Source organism: Microcaecilia unicolor, chromosome 12, assembly GCF_901765095.1.
Source record: "Microcaecilia unicolor chromosome 12, aMicUni1.1, whole genome shotgun sequence".
Lineage (NCBI taxonomy): Eukaryota > Metazoa > Chordata > Amphibia > Gymnophiona > Siphonopidae > Microcaecilia > Microcaecilia unicolor.
Window position 1 is genome coordinate 101475441 of NC_044042.1, and position 13722 is coordinate 101489162.

Genomic DNA, 13722 nt, shown 5'->3' on the forward strand with positions numbered 1-13722 from the left:
GTTCTTGCCAAAGGTTATGTCGGAGTTCCATCTGAACCAGTCAATTGTCTTGCCAACATTCTTCCCCCGTCCTCATTCCTGCCCTGCTGAACGTCAGCTGCACACATTGGACTGCAAAAGAGCATTGGCCTTCTATCTGGAGCGGACACAGCCCAACAGACAGTCCGCCCAATTGTTTGTTTCTTTTGATCCCAACAGGAGGGGAGTGGCTGTGGGGAAACGCACCATATCCAATTGGCTAGCAGATTGCATTTCCTTCACTTACGCCCAGGCTGGGTTGGCTCTTGAGGGTCATGTCACGGCTCATAATGTTAGAGCCATGGCAGCGTCGGTAGCCCACTTGAAGTCAGCCACTATTGAAGAGATTTGCAAAGCTGCGACGTGGTCATCTGTCCACACATTCACATCTCATTACTGCCTGCAGCAGGATACCCGACGCGACAGTCGATTCGGGCAGTCAGTGCTTCAGAATCTGTTCGGGGTTTAGAATCCAACTCCACCCCCCTAGGCCCATGTTTATTCTGTTCCAGGCTACACTCTCAGTTAGTTGGATAAAGTATTAGGTCAATCTCAGTTATGTCCTCGCCATTGCGAGGCCCAATTGACCATGTTTGTTGTTTTGAGTGAGCCTGGGGGCTAGGGATACCCCATCAGTGAGAACAAGCAGCCTGCTTGTCCTCGGAGAAAGCGAATGCTACATACCTGTAGAAGGTATTCTCCGAGGACAGCAGGCTGATTGTTCTCACAAACCCGCCCGCCTCCCCTTTGGAGTTGTGTCTTCCCTTGTTTTGTCTTGCTACATATGGGACTGACGAACACGAGCCGGTTCGGGCGGGAAGACGGCCACGCATGCGCGGTGTGCATGGGCGCGCGAGGACTAGCAAAGGCCTTTGCTAGAGAAGTTTCCGATTGGAGGGGCTGCCGTGGACGTCACCCATCAGTGAGAACAATCAACCTGCTGTCCTCGGAGAATACTTTCTACAGGTATGTAGCATTCGCTTTATGCAAGGAAAGTAAACAGAAACAAGAGAAATAGGAAGCCTATATGGTTCTCCGAACAAGTAGCTGAAAAAATAAGAGGAAAAGAGGCTTTGTTCAAGAAATACAAAAGAACGCAACGAGAGGATCACGGAAAAGATTGTCGAATTAAACTCAAAGAAGTGAAGAAGGAAATACGGCTATCAAAAGCATAAGCGAAAAAAAAAATGGCTAAAGATGTAAAAAGAGGTGATAAGACCTTTTTCAGGTGTATTGGAAATCAATAGAAATAAAATAAAATAAAGCATGGAAAAGAAAATAAGATACCTTTTTTATTGGACATAACAATACATTCCTTGATTAGCTTTCGAAGATTGCCCTTCTTCAACAGATCGGAAATAAGCAAATGTTGGTAGATGACAGTATTTATAAGTGAAACATCAAAGCATTTCAGTGACAGTCTTGACAGGACGGGGGTGTATAGGTGAGAGACAGGGAGATATGCATGGAGACAGGAGGGTGACAAACAGAGCAGTACAACTTTATGGTTTATATTGGGCTAGAAAACTCAGATCTTTAAGTCTTGTCTGGTGGGTGTCAAAATATTTAATCATTCTGACTTCAAAGGTTTTACGTTCCTGTATTGTTTTAAAGTTACCTTTCAGGATTCTTACTATGAAAGCACTGGTACAGTGTTCTGGTTTTGTAAAGTGCTGCATCACAGGCGTGGCATCCTCGCTGGCACTGGCATTTTTCATGTGATGTCTATGTAAATTAAATCTTGTCTTTAGCATCTGGCTTGTTTCTCCAATATAGCATCCTTCGTCACATTTTTTTACACTGAATGATGTATACCACATTGGAAGATGAGCATGTAAAGGATTCCTTTATGTTGAATATTTTTCCTTTGTGAATGACTGTGGGGTCCTGTGAAATGTTTTGGCATAGCTTGCAGCTGGATATATTGCAAGGATGTCTGCCATTCTCTTCTTTTTGAGTCTGTGTTGGGAGATTGTAAGCTCTTTGAGCAGGGACTGTCTTTCTTCTATGTTTGTGCAGCGCTACGTATGCCTTGTAGCGCTATAGAAAAGCTAAATAGTAGTAGTAGCTTACTTCTGATTAGCTAGCTTGTGTTTTAAGTTGGGTGGCTGTCGGAAAGCCAGCACTGGTGGAGGCTGTAGATCTTTTATGATTTTTCTTAATTTTTCCAGCTCTGGGTTGTATGTCACTATAAGGGGGATTCTGTCTGTGGCTTTTTTTTTCTTTGTACTGTAGCAGATCCTGGGTGTTTTGAGGGAGGAGGCAATATTCTTGGAAATTATTTTGGGGATGTAGCCTTTCTGTTCGAAGGATGCAGTCAGGATTTCAAGGTGTCTGTCTCTGTCCCCAGTCTCTCATCTATCTACCCCCATCCTGTTAGTCTGTCACTGAAATGCTTTGATGTTTCACTTATATATACTGTCATCTACCAACATTTGCTTATTTCCGATCTGACGAAGAAGGGCAACTTCAAAAGCTAATCAAGAAATGTATTGTTATGTCCAATAAAATAGGTATCATCTTATTTTCTTTTCCATGTTTTATTTTGTTTTATTTCTGTTGATTACCTTTAAAAGTGGACTAACACGGCTACCACACCTCTCTACTCAAGGTGTATTGGACAAAGGAGAAAAGATAGGAATGGAATTGCAAAACTGAAGATAATGAGAATGACTATGTGGAGAGTGAGGATAAAGTGAACGTGCTAAACAATTACTTCTTTTTGGTGTTCACGGAGGAAAATCCTGGAGAAGGACTGCGGTCGGCTGCCGAGGGAACATCTGGGAATGGAGCGGACACTGCGCCGTTTATGGAAGAAAGTTTTTTTTAAACAGCTTGAGAATCTGAAGGTGGACAAAGCTGTGGGGCCAGATGGGATACATCCCAGAATACTGAGGGAGCTCAGAGAGATTCTGGCAGGACCTCTAAAAGATTTATTTAAAAGATCTTTAGAAATGGGAGAGGTTCTGCAAGATTGGAGACAAGCGGATGTGGTCCCTCTTCACAAAAGTGAAGACAAGGAAGAAGTGGAAAACTACAGACCGGTAAGTCTCATGTCTGTTTTAGGAAAAATAATGGAGTCACTGCTGAAAGAAAAGATAGTAAACTTTCTAGAAGCCAACAGGCTACAGGACCCGAGGCAACATGGCTTTAACAAAGGAAAATCCTGCCAAACGAATCTTATTGACTTATTTGGGTGACCAAAGAACTGGATGAAGGACATACGCTAAATGCAATTTACTTGGTTTTCAGCAAAGCCTTTGATACAGTCCCCCACAGAGAACTCGTGAATAAGCTGAATGGGCTGAACTTAGGACCAAAAGTGGTGAACTGGATAGGAATCTTTTGACCAACAGGTGGCAGAGGGTGCTGGTAAACGGAATCCGGACGAAAGGAAGGTGAGCAGTGGAGTTCCTCAGGGGTCGGTGCTGGGGCCGATTCTATTTAATATATTTGTGGGAGATATTGCTGAAGGGTTGGAAGGAAAGGTTTGCCTTTTTGCAGATGACATGAAGATAGCCAATAGAGTGGATACACTGGAAGGAGTAGAAACAATGAGAAGGGATCTCCAAACGTTAGAAGAATGTCAAGGGTCTGGCAGTTAAAATTTAATTACTTACTATTTAAGCAGACCAATACACATCTGCAAGGCAAATTATATCACCAAATAATTAAAAGACAATACCTCGCTTGTATGTTTAGTTCAAATGAATGTCATAGTTTAATTCATCAGCTAACTAACACAATCATTTCTTTCTAACCAACTTATTGTGTTCAGTGTCAACCAAAAGGTTCTACGTACTTAATACATCATTGTACTTGTTTTCTCTAATTGTCCATTATTATGATGATAAAATTTAATGCCAAGAAGTGCAGAGTGGTTCACTTGCGGTGCAGAAACCCAAAAGAGAGATACCAAAAAACAGGGGAGAGATTAGTAAGCTTGTCTCAGGAGAGAGACCTTGGGATGTTTGTGTCCGAGGACCTGAAGGTGAAGAAACAAGGTGGCGGCCATGGCCAGAAGGATGCTAGTTTGCATAGAGAGGGTTGTAGCCAGCAAAAGAAAATCATTGTTGATACCCCTCTACAAGTCATTGTTGAGGCTCCACTTGGAGTATCGTGTTCAGTTTTGGAGGCCGTATCTTGCTAAAGATATAAAAAGACTGGAAGCGGTGCAAAGAAATTTGCTACAATGGTATGGGATTTGCGTTGCAGACTGTACGAGGAGAGACTTGCCGACCTGAATATGTATACCTTGGAGGAAAGGAGAAACAGGGGTGATACGATACAGACGTTCAAATATTTGAAAGGCATTAATCCACAAACAAATCTTTTCTGGAGACAGGAAGGCGGTAGAACTAGAGGACATGAATTGAGCTTGAAGGGGGGACAGACTCAGGAGTAATGTCAGGAAGTATGTTTTCACAGGGTGGTGGATACATGGAATGCCCTCCTGCGGCAGATGGTAGAGATGAAAATGGTAATGGAATTCAAACATTTGTGGGATAAACACAAAGGAATCCTGTTTAGAAGGAATGGATCCACGGAATCTTAGTGGAGATTGGCTGACAAAACCAGTGCTGGCCAGACTTCCACGGTCTATGCCTTGATCGTAACTGAATAGATATGGATGGGCTAGAGTGTAAATTTTAAGGAGCTTTGATGTTAGCTTCAGAACTTTTAGTACAAGAACAATGCTGGGCAGACTTCTACAGACTGTGCCCTGAGAATAGCAAGGACAAATCAAACTCAAGCATACATAATAAAGTATTGCATACCATGAAAAATGAGTTTATCTTGTTGGGCAGACTGGATAGACCGTATAGGTCTTTATCTGCCATCATTTACTATGTTACTATGTGCTGACTCAGTGACCAGCTGAAGCACATGGAATGAGAATCTTGCTGCACCTGTCGGGCCAAGGTAGATAACTCAGCCTCTTCCTTAGCCAGAGATTGCCACCTTAAATAGGTCTCAAATACAAATCAACCTATGCATCCAGCTTCTCCTATATAAGCACGCAACTTTGGGACACACTACCAAACGCCGCGAGAACAACGTATGACCTACCAAACTTCCTGAAATCACTCAAGACTATCTTGTTCTTAAATGCATACCCTTAAAGATCCAAGTTAAATGCCTGAATCCTGCAACACAACAATACTAATACTTGAACTGGACATAACTTAACGCTTCCTCCTTTCTATTCCCTTATGTGTCTGTCACACATGCACGTTATTATACCATAATATCACTCTGTATTTGTTATACAGGAAAGGCGATCGCCTCACGGTACTATGTAAGCCACATTGAGCCTGCAAATAGGTGGGAAAATGTGGGATACAAATGCAATAAATAACTTTCCCCACATATGACCGCCTTGAGACCCTCCCACAGGGTTCCATTATCCTCCCCTGTATCATTATAAGGCTCCATAGTCAAGCAGGTCTTTCTCTAATTGAGTAACATTAGAGAGCTTGGCGAAGAGAGAATCAGCAAAGTGCCAAGCAAGCTAGGGCTGTGGGGTCAGAGCCAACTACCAGGACCAGCAGGGCATGATCAGACCACATACAGGCATGAATATTGTAACTTTTATTCTGGAATGGCAAATGCCATGACGGAACATTGTAAGCCACATTGAGCCTGCAAATAGGTGGGAAAATGTGGGATACAAATGTAACAAATAAATAAATATGATGGGTGCCAATGCATGGTAAAAGGTTTGGAAGACCGAACCAAAAATCAAGAGATTGCGACCCATGTACGGAAGAATAATAGGTGTAGTCATGAGCGGTGTTATGCATTGAATGCCAAAGGTCCAGCAAATTCCACTGAGCCAAACTGTTCAGTGGATCTGATCGTGTTGGGAATATGCCACACCCACTGCTTTGTTGTCCAGGGTTGGCTCAAGGGTTAAATTAGTCTCCCCCCACCAGTAAGGTACATTCGAAATGGTGTGAAAGGAGCGCTGTAAGCTGCTAGAAAAGTCTCCTTTTCTCTTGTCTGGAGCATAAATATTTAGCAAAGTTAACACCTCCATCCCCAGCTCCAGCACCAAAATTAGGTATCACCCTAATCCGTTTGAGCTACCAGGATTGCCTTGTGGACAAAGCAACAAGTATCCCCTTCTTTTTATTGCTATGACTGGAAGCAAAGTAAAGACTTAGATTATGAGCCCTCCAGGGACAGGGAAAGACCCAGTGTACCTGAATGTAACTCATCTAGAGCTACTACTGAAAAGGTGTGAGCAAAATTCATATAAATAAAATCTCTTATGTTGGCAGTCCTGTCAGCCAGGCCCTCAGCCTTATACATCCGAAGACCCAAGGTTGCAAAATTTGCCACCAGGGAAAAGCCCATCTAGTCTGTCCCACTAAGATCAAGGCATGGGGGTTGAAGCCGGGTGTGGCAGACTGTTGGTGCCACTGCCATTTGGGTTATATGGCTGAAGAAGGGGCAGGCTTAGTAAATTGAGCGTCCTTAGGCTCCAAGGGGCCATCTGGAAAAACAGCTTTGGCCTCCTTGCGCAGCTGGTGTAGCTTGCCATCTTTATAGAGAAGATGGACCAAGGGATACCGCCCCTTATAATGGATGACTTGAGTATGAAGATGCTGCGTCAGAGGTCTCAACTTGGAATTCCGCCTTAGTCACTGTAGCAAGATCCTGGTACATTGGCAAGCTGCGGAACCATAAATTGCAGCAGCAGCAGCTTCTATTTTCTAAATCATCCAGCTTATCCCATAGCTGCTTCGTTTCTGATTGAGCCAGTGCTCACTGCCTTAATTTGTTCATCCAATCGTGATTGTCTCCTTCAAGCAGTGATCAAGAGCACTAATCTCCTCCCCCCCCCCCCCCCCCCCCCCCCCCGGAGATCTGAGCCTAACATTGCCAATTCTGAGCAGACCACCTTCAAATCCGCTTTAATTTCCTGCAACCAGTGGTTCTCGGTCCAGCTCCACATGATACCCCTTCCCAAAGAGCTCAAGGGAAAGCTGCGCCGGTCATGATTGTCAGCAGGAAAAATCCAGTTGGTCCCGACCCTCCACACAAGCTGTCACAGAAGGCCCTGCATACGTAAACTACGTTAAACCAGCTGGGGCCACCCTCGAATTCAACTCCAGCTGCTGCAGAGATCCGCACATTGAGAAAACACAGCAGAGAGCTAAAATGGACCCGGGAGGATAAAAGATTGCTGGGGGCTACTCAGAGCTCTCGGCTCAAGCAACCATCTCTTAGGATGGCATCACTTCCCCCCCACCCCTTTCCTTTCTTCCGAAAGTGGTTTCAGCATTTCATTTCAGCCAGTGGAGCTTCCATCCTTTCGCAGAGAGGAAAAAGAGACTCGGTCTTCTTCATTAAAGCTTCTCGATGTGTGTAGAGGCCTCATTAGATATCTGGAAGTCATGAATGAGTTTCGTAAATCAGACAGACAGTTTGTGCTTTTTGGTAAGCAGAGGCTTGGTCTCATGGCTTGCAAGCCCACAGTTGCTAGGTGGCTGAAAGAGACTATCACATCAGCTTATTTGCTTGTGGAGAAAAGTCTCCTAAGGCCTTGTGGGTTCATTCTACAAGGCCTACAGCGATATCCTGGTCAGGGACTACCTTACTGTCTCCTGTGGATATTTGCAAAGCAGCGACGTGGTTGACGCCACATACCTTTGTCAACCAGAGTGGATGTTGTGGCACAGTCAGAAGCCATTTTTTGGGTTCAGTCCTCAGGGTGGTTGTGCCAGGATCCCACCCACTCTAGGGATCACTTTTAAACATCCCACAGGTTCTGGAATAGTGGGAAGCTATGTAATAGAAGGAAAAATTAGATCTTACCTGATAATTTTTTCTTCCCATTAGTCCTTCCCACTATTCCAGAGGCCTGCCCAAGGTTTGAGATATTTAGTTGGTGCAAAGTAATGGGTCAAATAACGACTGATTCCTGGCATGGTGTTTCCTGCATATCTTTTGTTTTCTACAGGTCAAGAGATGAGAGGTCCACACATGTTAGCGAGTTGTTTAAGTTGCTCGTGTTCTGAGTTCTCCTTACTGCTTGTCTGCGTAAATACTGAGGAGCTGGACTGGATACCAAGAGAGAGATGTTTCATTTCATTTTTCAGTTCTATATCTCCAGCTGGCAGTTGATGTCCACAGCTTTATGACATCATGCCAGTTCCTGTCTAATTAAACCTCTTTGCTGTAGGTTATGGGAATGGGGGGGGGGGGGTGTTGGGGGGAGAAATGCTGGAGAAGAGAGAACCAGAGAGGGAGCAATGGTTGACCTGGAGGTGGAGGGGAGGAGAGGAGGGAGAGAGTAAGCAATGTGGAACCCAATAGTCCACTGGTTAGTGCAGTGGCCTGAACCTGGGGAACTGGATTGAATTCCCTCTGCAGCTCCTTGTAATTCTAGGTAAAGTCACTTAGGGCTTCTTTTTCAAAGGCGTGCTGCCAATTCCCACATGGCAAATAAGAGGAAGCCCATAGGAATTGATTGGGCTTCCTTTCATTTGCCTCACCGGGAATCTGTAGTGCAGCTTTGTAAGAGGCTCTTAATTCTCCATTGCCCCATGTACAAAATAAACACCTGTATATAATATGTAAACCACTTTGACCATTCCCTTTCCCCTTATACATGGGTCACATCATTTTTGGCCATTTTTAGTCCTAAAACTGCCCTTGACTTATACATAGGATTGACTTAGAAATGAGTATATACAGTATTCTTCTGAGAAAATGGGACAGATATACACTTCTGTGTGAGCAGAGTTTCTTCCAGATATATCTAGAGAAATTGTTTGTGCACTAGTGACAGGTATTAGGTTTAATAAATCTTAAATAAAACATTCTCTTGAAAGCTGTGCTGTGGTATTGTGGATCTCTAATTTTCTTAACCACTAATTTTCATGGTTTCAAATTTTAGTGGCAAGGCCTGATGAATTGGAAAATGAGAGGTAAGTATGAAATATTTCTGTTTAATGTTTGTTCATGTATGCTGAGAAAAGCAAAATTGTGACATTCAGCACTTTACCAGGAAGTGTCATTGGCCACTAGGCACAAAACTAGAGGTAACATGCAGAAAATCTAAAGGGGTAAGGTCTGGGTGGCAGGGCCGTGCCTAGGGTCTCTGGCGCCCCCCTGCAGACTTTCAGTTGGCGCCCCCCCTCCCTCCCCAGACCTGCCTGGCTCCAAGGCGCGTGGAAGAGCTGAGCAGTGCCAAAGAGCCAAGCCCTGCGTGCGGGAAGGCAGCGGCAGCCATGGGCGTAGTTTGCCGTTTCATTTGGGGGGGGGGCAAAGGATGGGGCGGAGCATATTAGCATATTCTATAGAACGCACTTTGGTGAATTTCGGCTAGCAGTGTTAGCAAATTTCCTTACTATCAACATGTAAAGTGTTTTTAAAATGATCAGTGTCTGTTCTATGTTTCATCGAGGGTCAATGCCCTACTTTGTCAATCACAGCAAATAGCCTTGGGCTCTGTTTGTTTGCAAAGGAGAAAACCTTTTTTCCTGAAGCCCAGGGCCGCAGAACTATAAGGATCATGTAGAATCAGTTCATGCACTGTTAAAAGTACAGTAATTGTTGTTTTAAGTAGAAAAATTGAACAGGAAAACTAGCTTGCTATGCTTATACCATATATGTCCCGTACAAAAGACCTTGGCATACTAACAGTAAAATGTAGTCTCTTATATGCACTTGTCATTCATTATTTAAGCAGGATGCCGTGCCTTTCTTCATAATTTCAATTTTCTTCTGATCACTAACTCTTGAGAATGGGGGACTGATTAAATTTTGGGAATAGTACCTTCAAACCATAAATTAATGCGTATTCTTTAAAATAGCTGCTTAAGTAATAGTAAATAATTATGACATTTAGAAGGCTTAAATAAATCCTATTGAATAAATAAATATTTATGATCAGGGGGCGTCTCGTTCTCCGTGCCATGGATCGGCATGGGATACCTCTCCAGGACACGAGAGTGCCCAGTCCAGCCTGTGACCTTTACCTTGTTTGATCACTTTTCTCCTCTCTGCTTTGTCAATCACCAGCGGTGCAGGAGGTCTCCGGGAGTCTAAAGCAAAAGGATTCCGGGACTTCTTCCTGGAAAAACATGCTTTCAAAAGCAGTAGTACCAATTGGACCAATGCCAAATAGGATAAACAGCCACATTGTGTCTGTGCAGCTTAGCAATGGGCACAGCAGCACTCTCTGTTAACACAGAAGTAAAGAAGGGGGCTGTGCCTCGGCTCTCCTGATCCTCACACTTCCTGAACCACTTAAAGGCGCAGGCAGCCTCTCTCCTGCTGCGAGCAGTTATAATTGCAGCCTGTGAAACTGAAATCTGATCTGTACTACTACTACCAGAGCAGCAACTTTTCTCCTATTGTGAGTCACAGTTTTGTAAATAGCACCAGCACCGCATCAATTACAATGTGCACGAGGAAGGAAGGTTGTAAAAGCAGCAAGCAGGCACGCTCGTCTCCGTCTGCTTCCCTGCCCTCTCTGCGTCTGGCCTTCCTTTGATGTAATTTCCTTTCGGGCGGGCGGGACGCTGAGAGGGCAGGGAAGCAGACGGAGACGAGCGTGCCTGCTTACTGCTTTTACTACTGGCGCCCCCCCGCCTGCCAGTTCGCCAACGCGATAAGGTTTTTTTTTTTAATACAACTCGACGGCGCCCTTGAAGGCAGCCGCCCCCCTGCGGCGCTTACCCCGCTTACCGTGTTGGCACGGCCCTGCTGGATGGCTTTGAAAATTTATAGCGACGGGGAGCATTTTGGGTGTTTGAAAGTTCCATACTCACTGCAACACTCTGTGGTGCTGAAGCTTTTTTTTTTCCAGTTGGGGGCCTCAGGATTTGAGCCTGCACCTTATGAGCATTACCTCTGAACTAAAAAGAGCAGCTTCCCTACCTCTACTAGTAGAAGATCTCTCCCCTCCCCCCCTTTAGGTTTTGTTTTGTTTGCTTGTTTTTTACCTGAAGGCTAGTTACACCTATTACCGCTGGGGAACTTCTGTTTAAAAGTTTTAAGTCTGTACAATATTTTAAAATTCTGCAAAATTTCATATAGTTTATTTGGTTTATATGGTGACTGATCTTTTTGTGAGGAAAGTAAACAAAAACAAGAGAAGCAGGAAGCCTATATGGTTCTCCAAACAAGTAGCTGAAAAAATAAGAGCAAAAGAGGCTTTGTTCAAGAAATACAAAAGAACGCAACAAGGGGATCATGGAAAAGATAATCGGATTAAACTGAAAGAAGCGAAGAGGGAAATACGGCTAGCGAAAGCGTGTACGGAAGAAAAAATGGCTAAAGATGTAAAGAGAGGTGACGACCTTTTTCAGATATATTGAAGAAAGGGAAGAGATAGGAATGGAATTGCGAGACTGAAAGATAATGAGTGGCTATGTGGAGAGTGATGAAGATAAAGCTAATGTGCTAAACAATTTTCTGCGAGGACAAGCAGGCTGCTTGTTCTCACAAATGGGTGACGTCCACGGCAGCCCCTCCTAGCAACAGAGCTTGCTAGTTCTCGCGCGCGCCCGCGATGCGCGGCCGTCTTCCCGCCCAAAATCGCTCGTGTTCGCTAGTCTCCTTTTTTCCGCGGCTCGGGACGGCTGTTTTTTTTCGGTCGCTCCGCACCCCTTGGAGATCCCTCGCGATTCGCGGTCTTTTTCTAACTTTTTTACCTTTATTTCTAGTGTTGGCCCGTAAGTCTTCTTTCGTGGTCGAGTGCGGCTTTTTTCGCCGCCCGTTCATTTTTTGGTGAGTTTTTGGTGCCCCTTTTTCACCATCGCGGACTTCGATTTTGCTGGCGAGATTTTTCCACCCATGTCATCGATGCCTTCCAGCGGCTTCAAACCGTGCACCCAGTGCGGCCGGATAATCTCTCTCACTGATAGGCACGCTTCTTGCCTTCAGTGTCTGGGGGCTGGGCACCGTCCTCAGGCCTGAAATCTCTGTCTTCTTTTGAAGAGGAGAACTCAGGCGGCGAGATTAGCCCAGTGGAACAGTTTGTTCGGGGCTTCATCCGGCATGTCGACATCCTCAGTCCCGCGGTCCTCGGCATCGGAGCCTTCGGTACCGCGTTCATCGGTACCGGTATCGACATCGAGGCCTTCGGTATCGAGGTCATCGTCAGATGCAGCTGCGAGACCGGGATCGTTCCTCCTGAGGATGTCGTCGGAGGGTGCTTCGATGTCTGGAGTGCAGGTGAGGGCTGTCCATTCCCCTGCTGGTGGCAGTGAGCCCATGAGCAGGTCTCCGCCTGTCTCGAGGGCTCCCGCGGTACAGCCCCCCCGGGATCCACCCGCTTCGGACCCGGACCCGAGGAAGCGTTTGGATTCGATGTCTTCCTCTTTGGTACCGGGGGGTACCGATGCCGTGCGTCGTGCGAAGGCAAAGAAGCACCGGCATTGGTCACCCTCCAAGCGTAGTACCGAGAGCTCTGGGTCGCCGGTACCACCGGCACCCAAGCGTCGACATCGGGAGGACCGCTCACCCTCCATTCAGGAGGTGTCGATGCGTTCCCCTGTGGACAGCCCGGTCCCGCCTCCATCCCCGGAACAGGTTCGCAGCTCGACGCCAGTACCGGCCCCACCGCCTTTCTCCATGAGCAGGGACTGTCCTTCCCCATGTTTAAACTTGTACAGCACTGCGTAACCCTGGCAGCGCTATAGAAATGCTAAGTAGTAGTAGTAGTAGCCTCTCTGAACGAGAGCCTCAGGGCCGTCCCGGGGATCCTGGAGGAGCTGTTTCGCCCTTCTCTGGTACCGGAGGTGCTTGCGCCGCCGGTGCCGTCGAGTGAGGCGACGGCTGGGCCCTCGTCTGCGGTGAGAACGCCCGCCCCGGTACCACTTGCGATGCCGGTCGCCTCCCAGGACGCTCCCACCGTGGCTGTGTTTCCACGGAGTCGAGGCGAGCGCAGCTTCGGACCGAAGTCCACCAGCTGGTGTCCGACACTGATGAGGAGGCCTCGTGGGAAGCAGAGGAAGACGTCAGATATTTCTCTGACAAGGAGTCTGATGGTCTTCCTTCTGATCCTACTCCCTCGCCTGAAAGACAGCTTTCTCCTCCGGAGAGTCTTTCTTTCGCAGCCTTTGTCCGGGAAATGTCTACGGCAATTCCCTTTCCCATGGTCACGGAGGATGAGCCGAGAGCTGAGATGCTGGAGCTCTTGGACTATTCTTCGCCACCTAAAGAATCGTCCACAGTACCCATGCATCATGTCTTCAAAAAGACGTTGCTGGCGAACTGGGCGAAACCTTTAACTACGCCCCACATCCACAAGAAGATCGAATCTCAATATCGGATCCATGGGGACCCGGAGTTGATGCGGACTCAGTTGCCACACGACTCTGGTGTGGTGGATCTGGCCCTCAAGAAGGCCAAGAGCTCTAGAGAGTATGCTTCGGCGCCCCCGGGCAAAGACTCTAGAACCTTGGACTCTTTTGGGCGGAAGGCCTACCATTCTGCAATGCTCATCGCCAAGATCCAGTCCTACCAGCTCTACATGAGCATTCACATACGGAACAATGTGCGGCAGTTGGCGGACTGGTCGACAAGCTCCCTTCTGAGCAGGCCAAGCCTTTTCAGCAGGTGGTCAGGCAGCTGAAGGCATGTAGGAAATTCCTGGCCAGGGGGGTCTTTGACTCTTTTGATGTTCCATCCAGGGCCACTGCGCAGGGTGTGGTGATGCGCAGGCTCTCATGGCTGCGCGCC

At 46.4% G+C, this 13722-nt stretch overlaps 1 protein-coding gene across 1 annotated transcript in view; it reads left to right on the forward strand.

The window, feature by feature from the left end:
- Positions 1 to 13722, forward strand: part of RETREG3 (reticulophagy regulator family member 3) — a 169574-nt gene that overhangs the window by 72815 nt on the left and 83037 nt on the right. The window contains 1 exon segment of the mRNA XM_030221275.1: positions 8927 to 8957. Within this exon segment, the coding sequence (XP_030077135.1) occupies positions 8927 to 8957 (31 nt within the window).